Genomic DNA, 23,860 nt, shown 5'->3' with positions numbered 1-23,860 from the left:
GAGCCCTGTTAGGTGCCTTATAGGAGTTCTGTACAAACCCTGTGCAAATTGGCCTAAAAAATTTACCTTAAAATGCTTTACTTTACTGTTTGTGTATGGAGTTTCCATCTATATACATTCAGAACTCTGCTGGTTGCCCATAGAAACAGACAAATCTTTAGCTCCACCCTGCTGTCAGACATGTGACCCGAGGTGCAACTGTTACCTGACCTCCCACAATGCACTGCTTTCTGGTAACAGGAAATCAGCAGAATTTTAGCTTACATGAATCGAGACGAAAATATTGTGTAGCTCAAAATCAATACAAGATAAGGAAAGCAAAGAATTTACAAATACACTTATATTTTTATATCTTTGAATGTTGTAAGTAGTAGATGTTAAAAAGTGGAGTATTCCTTTAAGGTGTAATTCTTTGTTGAGCATTTTTTAATTCAGTACGACAATATCTGTGCCTCCAAAGTCATCGCCAACATATTCTGATGCGCTTCCGGCTGGGGTTACATGTGTGAGACACGGTCAAATTGTGACATGATTGCGATGTGACCACAAGGTTTCCCTAAGATCGCAGTGACCCTACGTCTTTTTCAAAAAAATTCAACCAGGTCTGGCTTTGGTCACAAAGTCACCCACAATCCTGTTACCATAATCTCGTAATTTTACAAAATAAGGAAAGCCGTCAATACATTGTGACAACCACTCGGCTGTCTCCAAAATGGCGGCTGTATTCTACTTATGATTTTGGAACTGGTCCATGAATGTCTGTATTGTCCTCTACAAATTTGGAGGACGTCTCTGCGCCATTTTCCAGACTGGCTTTGGCAGTTCGGACACATTTTATACACAACTCCCATATATCCTTCATATTATTTGAAGATGGGTAAATGGGTATAGGCCATGGAGGTCCTCATAGCCCTATGGATTTGTGTGGTGTTACATGATCGCTCCATGTCCAGCTTTTCCATCTGTCTGATAACTGGGGGGTCCCACCGCTGATCTATTTAAATATTACCACTTGATACCTGCACAACAAGCTGTGTGGGATCCTCCAATCTTATAATACATCCACTAGGATTGATGTGACTTCACCTGCCCCCATCCTCCCTCCGTACATCAAAAGTGCTGATTGAGAGCCCAAAACTGGACTCTGTCAACAACAAGGGACATCAAGGGACTGGATCTACAAAAGATACCTGATAACCCATGTTGCAGCTGTCATGGCATTAATATTCATGGTTACTAAGGACATGAAGGTTTACGGAGGGTTTGTGAAGATAATAATGTGATTGTCCAGTTTAGAAAACCCATTTCCATTCACCCTTTTAGGGAATTCTGAGATAATAGAGGGGTGTCCTCTGTTCAGGATCTTCATCTCTTGACCCGAGTGGAGAGCGGTTATAAAGAGCGTCTCTCTCTCTGGAGGACCTGTCCTGTCCTGAATTACACAGGCGACACATTGATAAGAATGGCCACTGTGTAATGCTTAATTTCCCCTGTGGTGGCACTGCAGGAAAATAAAACACTTACTTCCAGGTTTCCCCACAGATTACAGCTGATGGCTGGGGATCCCAGCAGGGGATCATTTTGTGATCGGGTTAATATCAAGGGACCCTTCTAAAAAGTAGGGATTGTCCAAAGCGAAGAACCTCTTTAAAGTACGAAGTATAAGCCAAGTCCTTCTACTTTTTAAAAATCTAAACTGTGATGTTTGTTCTCGTTTTTTTTTTTCCAGGTAGGATTTCCCTTACTGGATATAGTTGTCCCCTTCCCTTAACCGTCCCCCCTTCCGGCACTGTCTGAGTGGCAGTTCATGTTATCTGGTAGCTGCAAGGAGATGGGGCCTGTGCACCCTTCAATATGAAAACCCGACAGAACAAAGACTCGGTGAGTACTATATAATCAATATAGGTGCATGTAGGGAAATGGGGAGATATTAAGGCTGATGGTGTATCACATGAGTAGACCGTTCACTGCCCCACCTATGAGACCACAGGTAGCTCTTTGTTAATATGACGTCTTCTCTTTTCTGTGTCCTCAAGAAGATGTCGATGAGGAGTGGAAGGAAAAAGGAGAGTGTGGGTCCACGGGAGGAGCGCAGAGCGAGGGGGAGAGCATCTCCTGGTGCAATCAGCACATCCAGTAGTGACAGCAAGAGTGAAAAGGGCAGGCCAAGTGCAAAGGTAACACATAGGAGGTGATGCCCGTTTCCGTCTAGTGGTCTTGGAGCACCTTGGTTATATATTTTTAATTTTCTTGAAATTTCCCTTCTCTCTCCCGCAGAAGGGCCGCATGGATGACTCTGTCCCTAAGAGTAGTAAACGGGAAAGAGTAAAAGACTCCTCCGAGAGTGAAGGAGAAGCAGGGAAAAGTCAGAAGAAAGCCAAAATGGAGGTGAGGGAATCATCATTTAGTAAAATTCTTAGGCGTTCACAAACTTGATGCGTTCTCCTTACAAATTCCGCTAATACTGGCTGATAGAGGTAGACATAGGGTGGGAGGAAGCTCTTGTCTTTATCGTCTTAAATTCACCTTATTTTTAGAAAAATCTGATTACTACAGCTTGGTTGGGGCACTGCTGAGCCTCCTTGCCTGTTCTCTGCTCTCATCTTTTGGGCTAATACAGCCCTGAGTTGAAGACCTGAGTAATCTGAGACAGAGTGTTGCTAGGTATGTGTTTCCAGACATCATATAAATAGATCTTCTCATCAAGACAACCCCTGTCCCTATACAATATTAGGGCATATGGACATCATGGAGCAGCTAACAGTTGATTGCTGTGGATTCTAGGAGCCGGATCTGTGGCGATCAGTTGATCGCTAGAGTGGTTGTTTCTAAAGAAGACCATTTTTAAAAAAAAAATCATATCTATGCCAAGTTATAGTCATGACCTTCGATTACAGATGGCAGAAAAAGTAATGGACATGCTTAAAAACTGAAAAAAGGTTGTAGAAGATGAAAAAATGATGGGCTGCCATTTTTGAAATGGAGGAAAAATTTTATGGTTCTCATTTATAAAAACTTCTTAGAATACCTAGCTGTATTAGTACGAAACATATATAGATGAGAGGTAGTGATGGTAGGCCTTATGTCTCTCAATGCCAGATGGGTGGAGGACAAGGTGATGCCAACACCAAAATGCTAACCCATTTTTCCTGTCCTCTAGAAAGAAAGAGTTGAATGGACTTTTATATCTCAAATAATAAATAAGCCCCCTAGCATTATTTTTTTATTTGGGGTTGTAATCAGCGAAATTTAAAGACCCAGATAAATTGTGTAATATGAGCACAACATTTTTTAAAAAAATTCTAATATACTTAGTTACCTTCCAATTCGGCGTTGGACTGCACATTAAAGTGTTGTCCATGCCGTTATAACCAATTGCTGGCCACAGTGGTGACATCAATATTGACGACACCTCATGGCTCTGCAAAATTAAGGGTTCGGAAATCCCCTTTACATTTTTTTTAAAAATTTCATAATTGATGACACTGGAAAGCCTCATACAGCGTTTGGAACTAGATCTAGCGTTACGCTACAAAATTTATCCAATTACTTTGCAAATCCTTAAAAATTCAACAATTGTGGTAAACAATTGAATAAATAATGCGTTTTACGTTCAGAAATAGGAAGTGAACCGCCGAATCCAAGGATCTTGAAGAAAATTGCCTTAAAGTGAAGCAGGGTTATAGTCCCAGATCTTCTTATATTTCTGTAATGGTATAATCTGTATAACGTCTTTGACTCTGACAAACATCTTTGTGCAACACAAAAGAAATGTGTTGAAAGAAGTGGTTGAAACTACCCGGAAATCAAGGTATTTATGAATACAATACTGAATAATTAAAACCCGAATGTAATAATCATTTATATTCGTCTGTATTTATCAACAGTCTCCTGAAGTACCCCGTCCGCCTCCCGATGAAGAAAGCTTAGATGGGCAAAGCGGTAATGAAGATGGGGGAAGCGACCCTTGTGATATTGACCAGGATAACCGCAGCACATCCCCGAGCTTGCACAGTGGGGACAGTGAGAGTGACGCGTCTTCTGTCCCTTCACCAAAATCATTTCCTTCTCTGTACAGGGGACCTGGTTCTCCCCCACCTCCTGCTTCACCAGTTGTGGAAAATCCTGTGTTGTCGCCACCAATACCCCTAGTCTCTCAGCCACCCGCACCAAGTGAGCCTCAGACTGCTAGACCGTACCAGGCTCCCCATCTTCCGCAATTATATCCCAGTAGTGGCGGGATGTTAAAAACTGGGCCTACTCAGACATCTCAAGCCAAGCCTCCACCCACTACTCCTATAGCAGGGTTGGGTTCTCCAAGGCCGTTGGCATCTCCAACAGCTCCTCCTTCTTCATTACCCACCAGTTCTTCATCCACAACATCATACCCCCATGTTTCTCACAACCTGCCTCCCCCTCCGGCTTTGCGTCCTCTGAATGCATCCCCAGGACTACCATCACAGGTTGGAGAAAAAAATGGTCAACCTCCCCCTTCTGCCTCTTGTACACTTCGATATCCTCCTTACCCAGGACAGTACCCGCCTGGTTATTCTCACCAGTACCCTACACAAGGGAAGTATGGACAGCCTCAGCCAGGTCCCCATCCATCTTGGGGTCAAGGTGGACTTGGTTATGGACGGAATGAAGGAGCCCCTCGGTACCCTCAGCCCCCTCCTCCAAATGGACAAGTAGGTGGGGGCCAGAACCTTGGAGGTGGATTTGGTGCCCCTCACCACGGTAGCACACGTGCTCAGTCTCCTCATAATAACAACCACCCCCCTCACCCAATGCCTACACCAGGCACCATTCAATCTCCAGCATCCCAAAGCAGTGTTCTCCACCCTCATGGAGGGGCAACAGGAGGACAGGGTCAGTCTCCAAACCATAATACAAATAATTCTCACCACCCTCATATTCTACCAAACAGAGGACGCTCTCCTACCCCACAAAGTAGCCAACCACCAGGGGGTGCCCCACAATCCAGCCATCACCCTCCTCATGTTCTGCCTGGTAGCATTTTGCCTCCAAATTCACACCATCAGAACAACACTCAGCTTTCAGCTCCTGGGTCTGGAAATGGCGGAGGACAATCACCTGCACCCCCGAATACATCTCATCTTCCATCACAGCCTCCATCTACAGGTGGGAATTTGGGTTACTCTTCCCAAGTGGAGCCCCAGAATCCTCAGTCATCACATACCATCTATCAGCCCAATTCAACTTCATCTGCTTGCCATTATCCTCCTAACAATCAGGGTTATTCTAACTACCCTCCATTCCAAGGCTACAAAGGAACTCCACCAGCAGCAGCACCACCCTATAAAAGTGGGCCCCCACCACCTTATAAGACGGGAACATTTCCTGTTTCCACTCCTCCACCTGTTCCCACCCAGAGTTACAAAGATGCTTCACCTACTACTCCAACTACTGCCCTCCCACCGGCCCCTCAACCTGCACCTCCACCACCAGCACCACCCCCACCACCACCTCCACCACCTGTGCAGATAAAACAGGAGCCAATCGAGGAGTGCGAACCAGAGGGTGATAGTCCTGTTCCTCCTGCCAGCACCCCCTCACCTCCACCCAAGCTCGTAGACACGCCAAGTCATGCCAGCCAATCTGCAAGGTAAAACTTAGTTAATCATGTTAATTTTAATATTACGTGTGACCATAGTCTAAATGCATGACCCAGGAGGACTACACAATCGCAAAAATCTATGACCTGACTCAAACAAGTATTAAATGTATGGCCCATTGTGGCTGTTATGTAATGCTTCAATTTCTATGCAGCAAGACTATCCATCCATCTATAACTAAGCTAATAATGCTTCATGCATCAACAGGTTTAACAAACACCTGGATCGGGGCTACAACTCATGCTGCCGGACCGACTTGTATTTTGTGCCCTTGGAAGGGTCTAAGCTTTCTAAGAAAAGATCGGAGCAGATTGAGAGAGCGCGACGAGAGAGTGAGCAGAGGGCTCGAGAGGAACGTGACCGAGAACGTGAGAGGGAACGGGAACTGGAGAGGAATGTGGTAAGAGCACATCAATCGCCCCGAACTGTGGTTTTTCCCAGCCATTAGCCGTAGTATGCCATGTCGTCGTTAACTCCACCATTTTGTCTCGCCCAAAAGGCATGTTGCCCCACAAAAATATGAAGGGGAAGGAAACTTACATAGCCCGGAGAAGACCTTTCCAGTCAAGTAAATGTGCTAATTGCATCGTGCTCCCAAAATCTGGTTCCCTGAAACAGCATTATTGAGGTTACAAATAAGTATGTCATTGTAATCCTGTTTTTTTTCCCCTCTTTTATTGTAGCAAAAACTGGAGTCCCGATCTCATGACTGTCCTCAGATGTGTCCTCAGCCTCCTTCTCACCATCCATCTTTGGCCTTGCCTTCTCCATCTTCAGCCCCATCTCGTCCACCTCACTTTGAACCCCCAGGAGCTGTGGCTGCCGTTCCTCCATATTTGGGACCTGATACACCTGCTCTTCGTACCTTAAGTGAATACGCCCGTCCTCATGTACTTTCACCAGCTGGCCGAGCACCGCAACCCGGTCACCCACAACACCACCCCTTTTATTTACCTCTAGGAGATCCGCTGCTAGCCTACAATTTACCAGCTGTGTTTGCCAGCGACCCTAACCGGGCAGAAAGGGAGCTGCGAGAAAGGCTGAAACCTGGGTATGAAGTAAAACCAGGAGAGCTAGACCCTCTTCACCCATCTAATCTCTCCATGACGCATCCACCGCCACCACATCACCAACCTCCTCAACAACCACCACACTCTTCTGCTGGAGTCCCTCCACAAATGGGATTGCACCCTGCCTTCTCCTACCACCATGGGCAGCACGCTCACCAACATGCTCTAGAGAGGGAAAGGCTGGCACTGGGGGCCGCAGGAGCAGGGCCTGGTGCTGGACCAGGAGCAAACGGAGCAGCCGGAGGGGCCCAAAGAGAGCTATCCTACGCTGAACGACTGGCTGCAGAACGACAGCATGCAGAAAGGGTGGCTGCTCTTAGTGGAGACCCCTTGACCAGACTCCAAATGTTGAACGTTACCCCACATCATCACCAGCACTCGCACATCCATTCACACCTCCACTTACACCAGCAGGACGCCATACACGCAGGTAAGTTCTAGAGCGGTAGCTTTGTATTCAGAAAAAAAAATCATGACGTTTACCAGTCTTTCAAAACATTTTCCAATTTTTTCTCAGCTTCCGCTGCTGTGCACCCACTGATGGATCCACTCACGTCAGGTTCCCATCTTACACGGATCCCATACCCCGCAGCTGCCCTACAAAATACATTGATTCCTCACCCTCTGCATGATAGTGACGTCCTCCGACAGCAGATATTTGGTATGTGCCAGAGCAGTGATTTCATATTCTATATATTGTGGGGGTGGAGGAAGGGAAGTGAACACTTTATTGAGTAATTATTTTTTTTAAATGATTGTCACCTTTCAAGCCCATTAATTTACCTGAATGGGCAAGTAAAATATCATTACTCCACACAAACTACCTCTGAGCATCTTAAAGTGAATGCCCACCCTTGAACATCATTTTGTTTTTTTATCTAAATGGGTTAAAATTTGTCACTAATTATTTTTTATAGTATATATTTATAGCGTTTGGAGCTCTGTTTTTAGTGATACAGAGCTCCAAATCCCCTGCATAGACATAGTTTCGAAAGATAACATTCTCGTTGCCTGCAACCACCACTAGGGGGAGCTTAGGAGCTTACTGTATACAGTTTTACAATAAACTAGATAGTAAAACAGTATGGAGTTAGCTCCTCCTAGTGGTGGCTGTAGGCACTGTTTGTGCAGGAGATTTGGAGCTCTGTGTCAGAAAAACCTAGCTCCGACCGCTATAAAGATATTTTAAGAAATTATTCAACACATAATTTTGGACCTAAAATACTTTTCAGATGTTCCTTGTTTATATCAATTGGTCAGAGACAGTCAATATGGCCACCGTTATACCTCTTACAGCGGGTTGTCAGCTAATTTTAGCAGAGTCCTTAAGAGCATATATGAATAGTAACGCACCTGTATGGTCAAAGGGAGAAACATTGACCCTTTCATTTCTTTTCTCCCAACAGGCTCTCCTTACAGAGACCTCCCTTCCTCTCTTTCTGCCCCTCTCTCGGCCGCTCACCAGTTACAGGCCATGCATGCCCAGTCCGCAGAATTGCAGCGCCTGGCCCTGGAGCAACAGCATTGGCTACAGACCCATCATCCACTGCAGGGTGTTCCTCTTCCCGGACAAGAAGAATATTACAGGTGAGTAGTTTTAGTTTACTAAATACCATAAGAGTATTATCACATGGAATCAGACTTGACAGGCGGCTATTGGGAAATATAACGGCACCAATTAATAAATCGGCTGGTGTTCTGATGGATAATTAAAGTTCTAAATGTGTTACGAAGCTAGAATAGTCCACCTTGCAGGAATTTTGTTATGTTTTACCTGTTAAAGAGGTAGATTAATTTTTTTATTTTTTTTTAAAGAAAATCTGATTAATATGGCAGTAAGAGGTACAGAAAAGGGTGGTCCCGATGTATGTGGACCCTTGTGGACAGAGTCGCAGTGGGCCCGCTGTCTATGCCAGCCTTGGCTTGACAAGTGTAGAGCATATTTATCCAGATCACCATGGGCCCACCTTCCCAGCCAAGTGGGCCCTGAATCTACCCAGGTTTCGCCAGGTGGTGATGCCTTCTGTCAAGCTTCCTTGTCCCTTCTTTTTTGTGTTTCATCTCAGTACCAATTTTGACTTGACTTGAAGACCTGTATAGGCAGATGGGTTGCTAGGGACATGCTAGCAGGTGGGTTGCTAGGGACATGCTAGCAGGTGGGTTGCTAGGGACATGCTAGCAGATGGGTTGCTAGGGACATGCTAGCAGGTGGGTTGCGGACATGTTAGCAGGTGGGTTCCTATGAACATGCTGTCTTGACAACCCAAGGCTGTATCTGTTAGACTGGTTGCCATGGATACACTGTATTTCAGATAATGGGAGTTCCTCAGCTCAACGCTAGATTGGTACTGACAACAGAGAAGGAAAAGCAGCCTGGCAGCAGTCAGGTCAATCCTATCCCCCATCTCTGTCTGCATTATTAATCAGATTTTTCTAAAATTTAGGTGGAGAAACTCTTTAACAATCCTGTTGAAACAAAAGGACCAGATGACAATAACAAGACCTATGTGACGCTTTTAAGATTTGTGCAATCCTTTTACAGTCACTTGAAGAAAGAAACCGATAAAACCCTGTAATGAAGTCATAGGGTCGGAGGTCATCTGACTCGTTGCAAGCATCTGATTGGACAAGAAAGGATGACATCACAGATCCAGATCCCTGAGAAGGGAGGAATATTTAACTGGACCAAAAAAAATAAAAAAAGACTCCCAAAAGATGGACATTGGTAGCAAGAGACACATGCCTTGGCAGAGTATTGGAGAAAGATACTCCTGGATACACAATCTACGCCAAGAGACATACCGTATCCGAGCCTGTGACACCTCTTGTGATATACCAGAGTGAGCCACAATGTGGAAAATAACCCCAAATATACCTAAGAGAGTGACTCTCCGGGATATATAGACACCCTACCACAGTGAGGCAACCCTTCGATGAAACGCGTCACCTTGAAACCCAGAACATATTATACAGAAAGAGATGCCCTGTAACACCCGAGACATCCCGTGACAGTCCGTGACCCTTACGCAGAAAGTACACTGTGAGAATTTATATAGACATAGATAGCGACAGCCCCACAACTGACGGAAGCACTTGTGACCGAGGCAAATGTCTTCTGCAAGGAGACACATCCTATGGGAAAGTGACATCATAGGATTGTATCAGTGACACATAAAGAGTCCCCTTTCCCAGCAGAGAGAGTCCACGCAGCTATAGAAAGAGACAGCTCGCTCCATTAACCTGACAGAAAATGGACCTGTTTTTGTTTTTTTTTGTATGTAACGTGTCACTAATAGTGTGTTTGGGTGTGACTGAGCTTGGCTCTCCCCCGTATGTATGTGTCTGTCTGTCTGTATGTTATTATAATTGGACATTCGCACTGAGGCACGTGGAATGGATGGCGGGTAAAGTCACCTGACCGGTCGAGTGTGGAGAAAGTCGGTCATGGCATGACGTAAGCAAATGAGGAATCCAAAATGAAGTCCACGTTACGTATTTTCTTTGGTATACCAACCCCTAATGTTGTTGCTTGTGAAATATTTCTTCATAAAATGGCTGACTTCCTTGAATGAAGGCAACGGGTGACAAAATGGCTGCCTTGAAGGTGTGACGGTGAGTTTCAAAATGGCTGATTTTTTTCCATCTGTTGTGGACAGGTTACAAAATGGCTGCCTATATACAATGGGCACGGCCTATATATTTTAGACCATAGATGGGTAACCATGGTCTCCTTATGATGACAACTCATTGATCAACTTCCCTGTGATGTCATCTACACTACAACTCGTCATCCTTTGATATCACGTGAATGATGATGACATCATCACTTCTAAAAGCAAAGATATCCAAATGATGTTTAGCAACAAACACAAATGCTTTGTTGTCGCTATTTTACAATTCTTTGAGGCATCAGATGAATTGAAAACGCCATCTATTTACTTCTGTGCTCCGCAGTCTGTATATAGCCGTGTATGGATGTACATACATATAAGTGCGTATGTAGCTACGGTTCACCTTGTATATACCCGTATGTAAGTGAGGATGTACGTCACTCTGTATATATGTATGTGTATGTATACACGAGTGTGTTGTAAACCTGTATATAGCAGCGAGCGCGTCGTGGATCACGTATGTTTGAGTGTGTGTACGTATATGTATTTATGTATATACCAGGGATGATCGACCTTTTTCCAGATTTGTATATACATATATTTGATCCCTGAGTATAGAGTATATCTGTGCGTATCCATTCCACAGTATATGCCATTACGAAAAACTTTTTGTGTGCCCGTGTGTGTATATGTGCAGGGGTATGCAAGTGCCGTATTTTCTTTGTATCATCTACCTATACCTTCTAAGGACCTAAGGTTTTGAAACAGATTGGTTGCTAGGGATGTGCTGCCTGACAACCGCATATACATGTCTGAATCAATTACAGCGTTTCCATAGTAACCAGTCTGTCTCAAATCCCCATCTCAGTTGGTCTTATTAATTTGATTTTTCTAAAAAAAAAAGACAAAAATATTTTTATAAAAATCTGATTACTAAGGCAGCTGGAATCATAAAAGTCTAGGCCCTGAGAACTCGAAACACATCATCAATAAAATAAGTACAAGTGGTACGGATCTCTTCAACCGTGTCGCAGCTCCTCTACCTCAGTGCCCCCATGACAAAACTTCTTCCTATGTTCTTGTGTTTTAGCCGTGTCATAGGGACATTAGGTGGATAAGACTCTCCATCCATGTAAAAAAAACAACCCTATCCTAGCACGTTTAGCTCCACAGTGTGCCTATAACAAAGCTGAACAGCCAGAGCGCAGGCAGGAAGTGTTGTCATGGGGACCCTAACGCGGCTCAAGTGCTACCTAATTAAAAATAAAGCCGGAACTATCTAGAATAAATCCCAACGTGAAACATAATTGAATTTGAAAGTAATTCCAGCCTCCTCAGTTTACATTTAAATTCCCTCTGAATGAGATACTTTATGGTTTATTTTTATTATTATTATTATTTTTTTTTTAATAGGTTTTGACTCTATGTGTGCTCCAGACATCCGCGTCACAAAGTAGACACAAAATCTTTAAACACTATATTTATTTTTCTTTTTTTCTTTTATACTCCCTGAACAAGGGGAGTTTTGGTCCATAGATCATCTCTACAGTCCCCTCCCCCGCCCGGTATCTATGTGGTTTGGCTAAAAAAAAAGTGACTCCCCACCACATATGAGTGAAAGGAAATCTGGTCTAGGTGAAAGACCCCCTCCCTTCCCCCTCTCTGAACTTTTTGGATTGTGTGGGCCATCACGATGGCTTCCTATTGGTGGTATGCTAAGACCCTCATGCCCTATTGAATGTTAGCGCTCAATAAGAAGAATCCCACCTGTATACATAATGCAGAAGCCGTTGCCCCTGAGAGGATCTCTCCTAATCTTAATCGCTCCGTGTTAGGGACCTGCTTAACCAAAAGGGGTTGACAACCTCATTCACGTATTGTTATATTCCAGCAGGTTATTGATATGTTTCTTCGGCCATCAGACTGTAGGGATCGGCGTTGGGATGACATATTTCCCCCAAATTATCACCTGTAGTCAATTGCAGCATTGACCTGGGCTGACTTTGACCCCAAATAATCCCCACTGCTAGATCCAATAGTTGAGTCTGGAGAGTAATCCTACTCTTGAGTCTTTGGAGGGTCATAGTCCTTCTATGTTGTATTTTAGGCCTTTTGGGCATTTCTTAGTATCTTGCTTTAGATTTAGCATCTACTGTATCGGTAGAACCACCATTGGGGTGTTCAAATGTATAGTAGGGGTATAATAATCCGAAAAATGTTGGGTTATCTCCAAGCCGGATCCCCTAATAGTCGAAACGTCCAACAGAGGACAACCCCAACTGGAGCAGAAAGTGAGAAGAACGCGTCTTGCTCGGGTTTGTTCCAATTTATATGGGAACGCCCTTAAAACCGGTCTTGTACTTGGTTCTGCTTAGTGGTAGGACGGTCCCTCAGAACCCTGGTGGCCCAACGAGCCTCAGTCCAACACTGCGAGGGTCAAGATAAGACCCAAAGAGTATCCCAAATATTTTAACTAAATATAGTTTATGTTTTGGTCCCTAAAGGTCTTCCAAGACCCTTCCACCCCATTATATACGTACGTATGAAAAACGGACCTATATATGTATATGTTGGTCGTCATCTACAACGAGTCAAATATATAAAACTATTACGTAAAACATATCAACCTTCTCTACTCATCATTTTATAAATGACGTATGTAAGAGGAAAGTGTGACTGTAAACCCTGTGTGTATATATGAGAAATACAAAGCGATGTGTGTATTTGTACATATATGTGTGACCTTGTATATTTACATACGTGTGCGAGAGCGATGGGGGGAGAGTGGGAGCCTATGAAAATATAACTGTATAAATATATATGGATATTACACTCCTTCATCCACCCAAGCCCCACCCCTTTTGTACTCTCCGCCTCCTCTTGCGCCATTGCACGATGACTTTGCACGGCCACCGGTGTAACGCGCGGAGGGGGGGTTGGAATAAAGTGAAAAGGCACTTACACTATATATGTGGAGGATTTTTTTTTTTGTGTGAAATTTGTGTACAACCGCAATAGACTTTTTGATTTGTGGGCTTCTGTTTGAAATGTTATCCGATTTATCTGAAGGGATGACTGCGGTCTCCCAAGTAAGTGTAATTGTGTAGTTCTTCTATTAAATATTATACCTAGAAAACCCAACAGCGGACAAATCAACAAGGTCTAAACCTCACATCCAATTTACAGTCGCACGAAGATTGGGACGCATCTTCAAAAACAAAAAAATAACATGAGATCCAGAACTTGGTCAATGTGGCAGGAAAGATTTCTCATGACCCTATTTTACTGGACCCTAATTCTCCCCCTGATGTCCCCAAAACAGTGTCATTCACAGATGTCCCCAAAACAGTGTCATTCACAGATGTCCCCATAACAGTGTATCACCACAGATGTCCCCAAAACAGTGTCATTCACAGATGTCCCCATAACAATGTATCACCCACAGATGTCCCCATAACAGTGTATCACCCACAGATGTCCCCATAACAGTGTATCACCACAGATGTGCCCATAACAGTGTATCATCCACAGATGTCCCCATAACAGTGTATCATCCACAGATGTCCCCATAACATTGTATCACCACAGATGTCCCCATAACAGTGTATCACCCACAGATGTCCCCATAACAGTGTATCACCACAGATGTGCCCATAACAGTGTATCATCCACAGATGTCCCCATAACAGTGTATCACCCACAGATGTCCCCATAACAGTGTATCACCACAGATGTCCCCATAACAGTGTATCATCCACAGATGTCCCCATAACAGTGTATCATCCACAGATGTCCCCATAACAGTGTATCATCCACAGATGTCCCCATAACAGTGTATCATCCACAGATCTCCACATAACAGTGTATCACCCGCAGATGTCTCCATAACAGTGTATCATCCACAGATGTCCCCATAACAGTGTATCACCCGCAGATGTCCTCATAACAGTGTATCACCCACAGATGTCCTCATAACAGCGTATCATCCACAGATCTCCCCATAACAGTGTATCACCCGCAGATGTCTCCATAACAGTGTATCATCCACAGATGTCCCCATAAGGCCCTGTTCACACGGAGTTTTTTGACGAGTTTTTTGGGGCAGAAACCACACCAAAAAACTCCTCAAAAACCGCCCGAAAATGCCTCCCATTGATTTCAATGGGAGGCAGACGAGTTTTTTTTCCACGAGTAAAAAAAACTCGTTGTGGTAAAAAGAAGCAACATGACCCATCTTGAGGCGGTTTCCTCCTCCAAAACCCCATTTCAATGAGTCAGAAAGAGGAAAAAAAACCCTCGACGAGTGTTTTGACGAGTTTTTGTCAAACCACTGTGCAAAAACCTACTGGAGCAGTTTTTGCAGGAGGAATTTTCCTCCTGCAAAAAACTCCGTGTGAACACAGCCTAACAGTGTATCACCCGCAGATGTCCTCATAACAGTGCATCACCCACAGATGTCCTCATAACAGTGTATCACCCACAGATGTCCTCATAACAGTGTATCACCCGCAGATGTCCCCATAACAGTGTATCACCCACAGATGTCCTCATAACAGTGTATCACCCGCAGATGTCCCCATAACAGTGTATCACCCACAGATGTCCTCATAACAGTGTATCATCCACAGATGTCCCCATAACAGTGTATCACCCGCAGATGTCTCCATAACAGTGTATCATCCACAGATGTCCCCATAACAGTGTATCACCCGCAGATGTCCTCATAACAGTGTATCATCCACAGATGTCCCCATAACAGTGTATCACCCGCAGATGTCCTCATAACAGTGTATCATCCACAGATGTCCCCATAACAGTGTATCACCCACAGATGTCCTCATAACAGTGTATCATCCACAGATGTCCTCATAACAGTGTATCATCCACAGATGTCCCCATAACAGTGTATCACCCACAGATGTCCTCATAACAGTGTATCACCCACAGATGTCCTCATAACAGTGTATCACCCACAGATGTCCCCATAACAGTGTATCACCCACAGATGTCCCCATAACAGTGTATCACCCGCAGATGTCCCCATAACAGTGTATCACCCACAGATGTCCTCATAACAGTGTATCACCCGCAGATGTCCCCATAACAGTGTATCACCCACAGATGTCCCCATAACAGTGTATCATCCACAGATGTCCTCATAACAGTGTATCACCCGCAGATGTCCCCATAACAGTGTATCACCCACAGATGTCCCCATAACAGTGTATCACCCGCAGATGTCCCCATAACAGTGTATCACCCGCAGATGTCCCCATAACAGTGTATCACCACAGATGTCTCCATAACAGTGTATCACCCACAGATGTCCTCATAACAGTGTATCATCCACAGATGTCCCCATAACAGTGTATCATCCACAGATGTCCCCATAACAGTGTATCCTCCACAGATGTCCCCATAACAGTGTATCACCCGCAGATGTCCCCATAACAATGTATCACCCACAGATGTCCCCATAACAGTGTATCACCCGCAGATGTCCCAACAAGAATGTGCCTTTCCACGATGCCCCCAGACATTTTCTAAGCGTTTTTCTAAACTGAAAAAATTGTAAGGAGCACGTTATAGGATTACGACAGTAAAGACTTCAACAATTGGTACATTTAGAGAGTCATGGGACTCCATGGCTCTAATAAATGTCCGACAGGACTCACAAGGTGGAAGGTCATAAGGCTTCGTTCACATCTGTGTCAGGGCTCCGTTCCGTCAGAGCTTTCCGCCAGAACGGAGCCCTGACTGACACAAACAGAAGCCATAGGTTTCCGTTTCCATCACCATTGATTTCAATGGTAAAGGATCCGGTACCGATGGTTTTAGTTTGTCTCCATTGTGCAAGGGTTCCGTCGTTTGATGTAATTAATAGCGTATTGATTCCCCCGTTGCTGCCACTCTGATCTCTGGGACCCCCACGATCACTAGAACAAGGCTCTGATGTCTCTTGTTAGGCTCCATTCACACTGTGGAAAGCTGCCGCCCGTGGCGTAACTACCACTGTAGCAGCCATAGCGCCTGTTATGGGACCCGCGGCATGACGGGGCCCGTGCCGCCAGGCGGCACGCCCCACCCATGCCCGGAGACTCCGCTAGCAGCTGCTATGGCTGCTACAGGCAATATAGGCTGCCACAGGGCCCCCGTAGCCACACAGCGGTGACCGCGCTTGGCTCGCTACCTGATACAGTTAATTTAATGCTGGAGCAAGGAGCTGACGGCTCCTTGCTCCAGTATTCACTCTGCAGTGAGCGGCTCGGCGCAGGCAGGCGCGATGTTGTGACGTCATCGCCTGTCTGCGCCGAGTCACTCACAGCACAGATGGGAGGAGAAGGAACGGGGATAGGTAAGTAATTATGTTATTATTTTTCTATTTGGCACTATGGGGCATTATACTGGGTAGGGAAGGGGGGCTGATATGGTGGCAGCTATAGGAGCATTTTACTATATGGGGTCATTATACTGTGGGGCAGCTATGGAGGGGCATTACACTGTAGGGGCATTATACTGTGGGGCAGCTATGGTGGGCATTATAATGTATGGGGGGCATTATACTGTGTGGGTACAGATATGGAGAGCATTATACTGTGGTGGTCAGCTGTGGGTGGCATTATATGTATGGGGCAGCTATGGGGGTATTATGCTGCATGGGGGAATTTGGGCATTGTACTGCATGGGGACATCTATGTTGGCATTATACTGTATAGGCCATCTGTGTGGGCATTATACTGTATGGTGGCATCTGTGTGGGCATTATACTGTATGGGGCAACTGTGGGCATTATATTGTATGGGGGCATCTATGGGTCAGTATACTGTATGGGGGCATTATACTGTATGGAGGCAGCTACGGGAGCATTATACTGTGTGGGGGCACTATAGGAGCATGATACTGTGTGTGCTGAATCGGGTGTGTATGGGTGGGGATTTGGTGGGATCAGAGGTGTGGCTTAAAAGAAACAAAATAATCAGCTGCGTGCCGCATCGATTGTCCCTCTTTGCATACCTCCCAACCGTCCCGGATCCGGCGGGACAGTCCCGGTTTCTCACCGCTGTCCCGGCGGTCTGCAAAATGTCCCGCTGGTCGCTGCATCCAAACAGCTGATCGCTGCTGACTGCAGCGGCGATCAGAAGAAGGCAGGAGTCTTGCGGCGGTGCTCTCACTGCGATCGATGCCGGCCCGGGAGTGGACCAGTCCATTCACCTGACCTGTCATCTGATCTCACCGGTCAGGTGACTGGACTGGTCCACTCCCGGGCCGGCGTCGACACCAGTGAGAACGCCGCTGCAAGACTCCTGACTTCTGACGGTGAGTGAAGTCAAAAGCAGAGCGGAGAGTGGCAGCAGTAGGGCCAGCTACCTCTACCGCTCTCCGCTCTGGCGGCAATGTGGCACCTACAGGGGGACTGTGTGTGGAGCTATTTACAGGGGGGCTGTGTGTGGCGCTATCTACAGGGGGGCTATGTCTGGCGCTATCTACAGGAGGGCTGTGTCTGGCGCTATCTACAGGGGGGCTGTGTCTGGTGCTATGTACAGGGGGGCTGTGTGTGGAGCTATCTACAGAGGGGCTGTGTGTGGTGCTATCTACAGGGGGGCTGTGTGTGTAGCTATCTACAGGGGGGCTGTGTCTGGTGCTATCTACAGGGGGGTTTTGTATGGAGCTATGTACAGGGGGGCTGTGTCTGGTGCTATGTACAGGGGGGCTGTGTGTGGAGTTATCTACAGGGGGGCTGTGTGTGGCGCTATCTACAGGGGGGTTGTGTGTGGAGCTATCTACAGGGGGGCTGTGTCTAGAGCTATCTACAGGGGGCTGTGTGTGGAGCTATCTACAGGGGGGCCGTGTGTGGAGCAATCTACAGGGGGGCTGTGTCTGGTGCTATCTACAGGGGGGCTGTGTCTGGCGCTATGTACAGGGGGGCTGTGTGTGGCTCTATGTACAGGGGGCTGTGTGTGGAGCTATCTACAGGAGGGCTGTGTGTGGAGCTATCTACAGGGGGGCTGTGTCTGGAGCTATCTACAGGGGGGCTGTGTGTGGAGCTATCTACAGGGGGGCTGTGTGTGGAGCTATCTACAGGGGGGCTGTGTGTGGAGCTATCTACAGGGGGGCTGTATGTGGTGCTATCTACAGGGGGGCTGTGTCTGGCGCTATGTACAGGGGGGCTGTGTGTGGCTCTATGTACAGGGGGCTGTGTGGAGCTATCTACAGGGGGGCTGTGTGTGGAGCTATCTACAGGGGGGCTGTGTGTGGAGCTATCTACAGGGGGGCTGTGTGGAGCTATCTACAGGGGGGCTGTGTGTGGAGCTATCTACAGGGGGGCTGTGTGTGGAGCAATCTACAGGGGGGCTGTGTGTGGAGCTCTCTACAGGGGGGCTGTGTGTGGAGCTATCTACAGGGGGGGTGGCGCTATGTACAGGGGGTGTGTGGAGCTATCTACAGGGGGGCTGTGTGTGGAGCTATCTACAGGGGGGGCTGTGTGTGGAGCTATCTACAGGGGGCTGTGTGTGGAGCTATCTACAGGGGGGCTGTGTGTGGCGCTATCTCCAGGGTGGCTTGTGTGGAGCTATCTACAGGGGGGCTGTGTGTGGAGCTATGTACAGGGGGGCTGTGTGTGGAGCTATCTACAGGGGGGCTGTGTGGCGCTATCTACAGGGGGTTGTGTGTGGAGCTATCTACAGGGGGGCTGTGTGGCGCTATCTACAGGGGGGCTGTGTGTGGCGCCATCTACAGGGGGGGGCTGTGTGTGGCGCTATCTACAGGGGGGCTGTGTGTGACACCCAGGGGAGGGGGCCCAGTCAAAAGATTGCTATGGGGCCCAGTGTTTCCTAGTTACGCCCCTGGCTGCCGCGCATAGGCTGTACGTATGTAAGATCCCATTGACTCAACATACGCCAAAATAGTGTCATCTTCTTATACGTCGGGGGATATACGGCGATCGTCGGCCTCTGCTATATCTATATCTCCCATAGACTATAAATGACAGTGACTGTGAATTCAGTCAACTCTCCCTGATCCTCTCCTCGGATTTGTACAATAAGGGACCCCAGTTTTATTGATCAAGGAGGTCCCAGAGATTTGGCGATCACCCATCGAACATTTCTAGTACACCCCATTAATGAACAGTAGGAACCCCATTGTTTTGGATAAATTCTGGCACATTCTGCGTTGCTGCCCCCCAGCTGAGGGTTCTCCAGCCTAGAACTAATCTCTTATTTATTTACATTTGTATTCTGAGCGCCGGCAAGACACAGGAACAAGTCACTCAAGGACATTCCTGTCCGGCCTCCCACAATGCACCGCCTGACTGACAGCACACACGTTCACAGCTCTCGTCTCCTAGCAGCAGAGAGACAAGTCCCGCCTCCTTCCTTGGTCTCCTGAAGGTAACGCGCCGCTTACTGGGGTCCTTTAATCTGCACGTCGCTCTTCGCAAGCTCGTGTCACACTGGGTCTGCAATTACAGGAGCAGCACTCTTCTGGTTAATATTAGACTTTAAACATTGCAGCTGATTGGTTGGCTGTGGTGGCGAGAGCGCGCGTAACTCTTTTCTTACGCTGTGCTTCAACCTTCCACGAGGCAAAGGGCGCTCTCATGGTGCGTCTCGCCCGCTTCAGGCACCATCTACCATCTTATTTATTTACTTTCGTGTTCTGAGCGCCCGGCAAGTCACTCAAGGACACTCCTGTCTGGCCTGTACCGCCTGACTGACAGCGCACACGTTCACAGCTCTCTTAGCAACGGAGAGAGAAGTCCCGCCTCCTTCCTTGGTCTCTTAACGCCCATTAGTCTATCCAGCGAATCAGCGCTCACAAATCTGCATATTACACCAGGATTAATTTGGAACAACGTCGTAGATGAATCTATTATTCCATTAGATATTTATCACAGGTGATATGGCCAATGTCTAATACACAGCTCGTCATTATATAACCACACATTATCATTTTAGTCACAATGTTACAAGTCGCCGTCATTTGAATAGTAAGCGTCGGATGCTGCGCTCCTGCAGTCTCGGGTTTCTCTGCAGTGTTATAGCTCTTTTGCTAATTGTCTAGTAGGTTCCTGGAAACGGGAGCCGCCTTTTATTGGTGCAAAGTAGACTTAACCCTTTAATGATCATGTAATTTTTTTCGTTTTTCCATTGTCTTATTCAAAGAGCTGTAACTTTATTATTTTTGTGTTGACGTAGCCGTGTGTTAAAGGGAATGTGTCGCTTTGTTGCCTCCTAAATTTACGCCGTTTTTCGTGTGGTATAAATAACACAATACTTATGTACGATGCTAGGAGTCCCTGCCTCGCTGCAGGACAACTGTCCCGTACTGTAATCATGTTTTCAGTACGGGACAGTAGTTCCACGGAGAGGCAGGGACTCCTAGCATCGTACATAAGTATGATGCTAGGAGCCCGACTCCCTGCACTGTGTTCGGTCCGGGACTTGCGGCCGAAATACGTCCGTCAATTACGGACGTAATTAGTGTGTGTGCACATACCCTAATACAGTGAAAACACTTTTTTTTTCAACATGATTTGTTTTTTTGTCTCCATATTTGAAGAGCCGTAACGGTTTTATTTTTTCATCAATGCAGTTGTATGAGGGTTTTTTTTCTTGCGGGGCGACTTGTCGTTTTTAATCGGTACCATTTTGGAGTAGATGCAACTTTTTGATCACTTTTTATCACATTTTTTTTTTAAGGCTGGATTCAAAGAAAACCACAATTTTTGCATGTTTTTTTATTTTTTTCGACGTTCACTGTGCAGGTTAAATAATGTATTACGTTTATAGTCGGGGTCGTTACGGACGCGGCGATACCAAATATGTGTAACTTTTTTACTTTAATAAAGCAGTTTGTAAGGGGGAAAAGTGGGTTTTTCATTTTATTTTTTTCACTTTTTTTTTTTCTTCACCCTTTCTTAAACTTTTTTTTTTACTAGTCCCACTAGGGGACTTTAATATGCGATTATCCGATCGCTATTATAATACACTGCAATACTTCTGTATTGCAGTGTATTACTGCCTGTCCGTGTAAACCGGACAGGCATCTGCTAGGACATGCCAGACGCATGACCTAGAAGGCATTTACCACAGGCAGACCTGGGGGCCTTTATTAGGCCCCCGGCTGCCATCAGAGACACAGACACTCAGCGATCTTATCGCCGGGTGTCAGTGGGATGAGGGGGAGCTCCCGCCCTCCCTCTCTCCAAAACAACTCAGATGCGGCGCTCGCTATTCAGCATCGCATCTGAAGGGTTAAACGAGTGAGATCGATACTAATATCGATCTCACCGGTTCGAGCAGGGACGCCCCCAGCCCTCAGCTACCTCTGTTTATTTATTCCGATGCTGTGTCGTGAAAAGGCTATTGCATCAGAATAAAGCCCGTTAGTGACCGCCGTGAAAACACTATGGGGCGGTCACTAACGGGTTAAATGTGGTGCTTTCAACGTTGTTGGGTTATTTATAGCCGCCATGTTATTGGTGACCGGTATTGCAAGAATGGACATCGTGTACGGCGTCATATTGCGATGTGTTTCAGACCTCCGCACTGCAGAGGGCACTCTTCTTCTGCGTCTCACCTGGTTCAGACGCCATCAAGCTGAGAGCCGCTTCAGGTGTACACACAACGTACAGCTCGGCGATGTTACAGGTCGGAGGTGAGCGCCATCTCCAGCGACCGGCTGCGCCACGTCCAGAAAGGGAAAATTTTACACCGCAGCCTCTGGTCCGGAGCGGAGTTTTCCGCAACGTCTGAAGTAACTTTGTATTGAAACAAATGTAAAAAAACGGCCGCCGGAGAATTCCACTGCAATTCCGCCTTGTGTGAACATGCCCTTAGCGTTATATGTCACGTGCTGAGGCAAACTGCCCATACCCCTTCTATCAGTCAGTGTCCGCCATAGGTGCCAGTCACCGCGCCCCTGAACCGCCAGTGTGAGAAATAAACTCATTTTAATCCAGCTGGTTACATGCAAATTCCCTCTGAATGAGTTTCTTTATGGTTCATTTTTATTATTTCTTTTTTAATAGGTTTCGCTCACAACAAGTGACGTTCAAACCCGTCCCTATGTGTGCTCCAGACATCCGCGTCACAAAGTAGACACTAAATCTTTATACACTATATTTTTAATTGATTTTTGCTTTTTATTTTCTTTTATACTCCCCTGGGGCCCCATGCACACGACCAAAATTTAGATCCGCGACTACGGACCGTAATTGCGGAACAAAATGCGTCTCTATTCATTTCTATGGCCCACAGACACCTTCCCATAGGTGTCCGTGTATTTGCGGGAAGGTGCCCGGGCCGTAGAAAGCCTCCGCAAATGATAGGACATGTCCCATCTTTTGATTTTTACGGACCGTGCTCCTATACTTTGTACAGGAGCACAGACCGAAAATGCGGCCGGCCGTGCCCGTAATCACGGACCGTGATTATGGGCATGGCCGTGATTTTCGGCTCGGATGGCCGCGGAGTGTCACCTGCTGGGCCGTGCACATGGCCGCGTGCATTCATTTCTATGAGCCTGGACCGCAAAACACGGCCGTAATAAGACATGTCCTATCTTTTTGCGGTCCAGGCTCCTGGGCGATGCACGGACCGTGGAAACCCCGGTCGTGTGCATGGGCCCATTGAAATGAATGGGCCCGCAATTTACCCGCAGATTTGCGGGTGAATTGTGTCCGCAACAATACGTTCGTGTGCGTGGGGCCTAAGGCCACAACCGTAATGGTTTTTACAGTCCGCAAATACGGATCCGTAATTATGGGTGAAAACTCTGGTCGTGCGCATGGGGCTTAAGAGAAGCTAAACTGAGTAAATTATAAGGGGCGTTTTAGGGGATTATTGCCCTTGGAGGGTCTTTTCATGGGACCCCTCGGCTCTGATGAATGTCTGAGAGGACTCACAAGGTGATAGGTGATAATTCATCTTCCTGACAACTTACTGCCACTTTTGGAGACAATTCTGAAGGATCTTTCTAAGGATCACACACAGTTTTGGGCTCCGTTTTTTCTGTCCAACCCAGAAGTGGACACAAAAGGAAGGAGACGCCTCAGTCTTTTCTTTACACCTTTCCTTCCTTTCGGATCCATTTCTGGTTTTTGCTGAAGAAACTGAACCAAAGACTCCATCAAAAACTTAGGGGGGGGGGGGGGGATGATCGTTATGCCAGTGGCACACAAAGGGTTAATCTCCTATATCGATCCCGGTGCCCAATATGGGCACTAACGTCAAAATTATAATTCAATGTGGGATCTCGTGTGTCTAAAGGAAACCAGTCACCGCACATTAGGTGCCATGTGGACCCCTGTTGCCGCCACTCTGATCTCTGGGATCCCCACGAGGACGAGGGTCTGATGTCTCGTTAGGCTCTGTTCACACTGTGAAAATCTGCCGCGATTACGCCGTAAGTATATAGGACCCCATTGACTCAACGTATGACAAGATCGTGTCTTATTATACGTCGGGGGGATATATACGTCGACAGTTGAACTCAGCTTTTTTCCATAGCTCCCATAGACTATAATAGAGAGTGACCGCAA

General features: G+C 46.4%; 1 protein-coding gene and 1 non-coding gene across 7 annotated transcripts in view; both read left to right on the top strand.

Annotated features, from left to right (window-relative positions):
* The window catches only part of ATN1 (atrophin 1), a 35,240-nt gene extending 21,957 nt beyond the window's left edge, over nucleotides 1-13,283 (top strand). For 3 of the 6 annotated variants that reach the window (XM_075842944.1, XM_075842943.1, XM_075842945.1), the window contains exons 2-10: nucleotides 1,730-1,881; nucleotides 2,037-2,177; nucleotides 2,278-2,388; nucleotides 3,888-5,626; nucleotides 5,844-6,036; nucleotides 6,320-7,136; nucleotides 7,224-7,367; nucleotides 8,113-8,293; nucleotides 9,151-13,283. In XM_075842944.1, coding sequence (XP_075699059.1) covers nucleotides 1,855-1,881; nucleotides 2,037-2,177; nucleotides 2,278-2,388; nucleotides 3,888-5,626; nucleotides 5,844-6,036; nucleotides 6,320-7,136; nucleotides 7,224-7,367; nucleotides 8,113-8,293; nucleotides 9,151-9,217 — 3,420 coding nt within the window. In that variant the 5' untranslated portion in view covers nucleotides 1,730-1,854 and the 3' untranslated portion in view covers nucleotides 9,218-13,283. Of the gene's footprint in view, nucleotides 1-1,729; nucleotides 1,882-2,036; nucleotides 2,178-2,277; nucleotides 2,389-3,887; nucleotides 5,627-5,843; nucleotides 6,037-6,319; nucleotides 7,137-7,223; nucleotides 7,368-8,112; nucleotides 8,294-9,150 lie in introns of those variants that run through there. The other 3 variants (XM_075842946.1, XM_075842947.1, XM_075842948.1) reach the window with 3 other exon arrangements.
* Nucleotides 13,284-20,348: 7,065 nt separating this feature from the next.
* On the top strand, nucleotides 20,349-20,404 carry LOC142664217 (U7 small nuclear RNA). The gene has a single exon (XR_012851227.1). It is a non-coding gene; the product is annotated as a U7 small nuclear RNA (small nuclear RNA).
* Nucleotides 20,405-23,860: the final 3,456 nt, after the last annotated feature.

Source organism: Rhinoderma darwinii, chromosome 11 (genome assembly GCF_050947455.1).
Source record: "Rhinoderma darwinii isolate aRhiDar2 chromosome 11, aRhiDar2.hap1, whole genome shotgun sequence".
NCBI classification, from domain to species: Eukaryota; Metazoa; Chordata; class Amphibia; order Anura; family Rhinodermatidae; genus Rhinoderma; species Rhinoderma darwinii.
The sequence above is the reverse complement of the archived record's forward strand: the minus strand, read 5'-3'. Positions and strand labels throughout refer to the sequence as shown.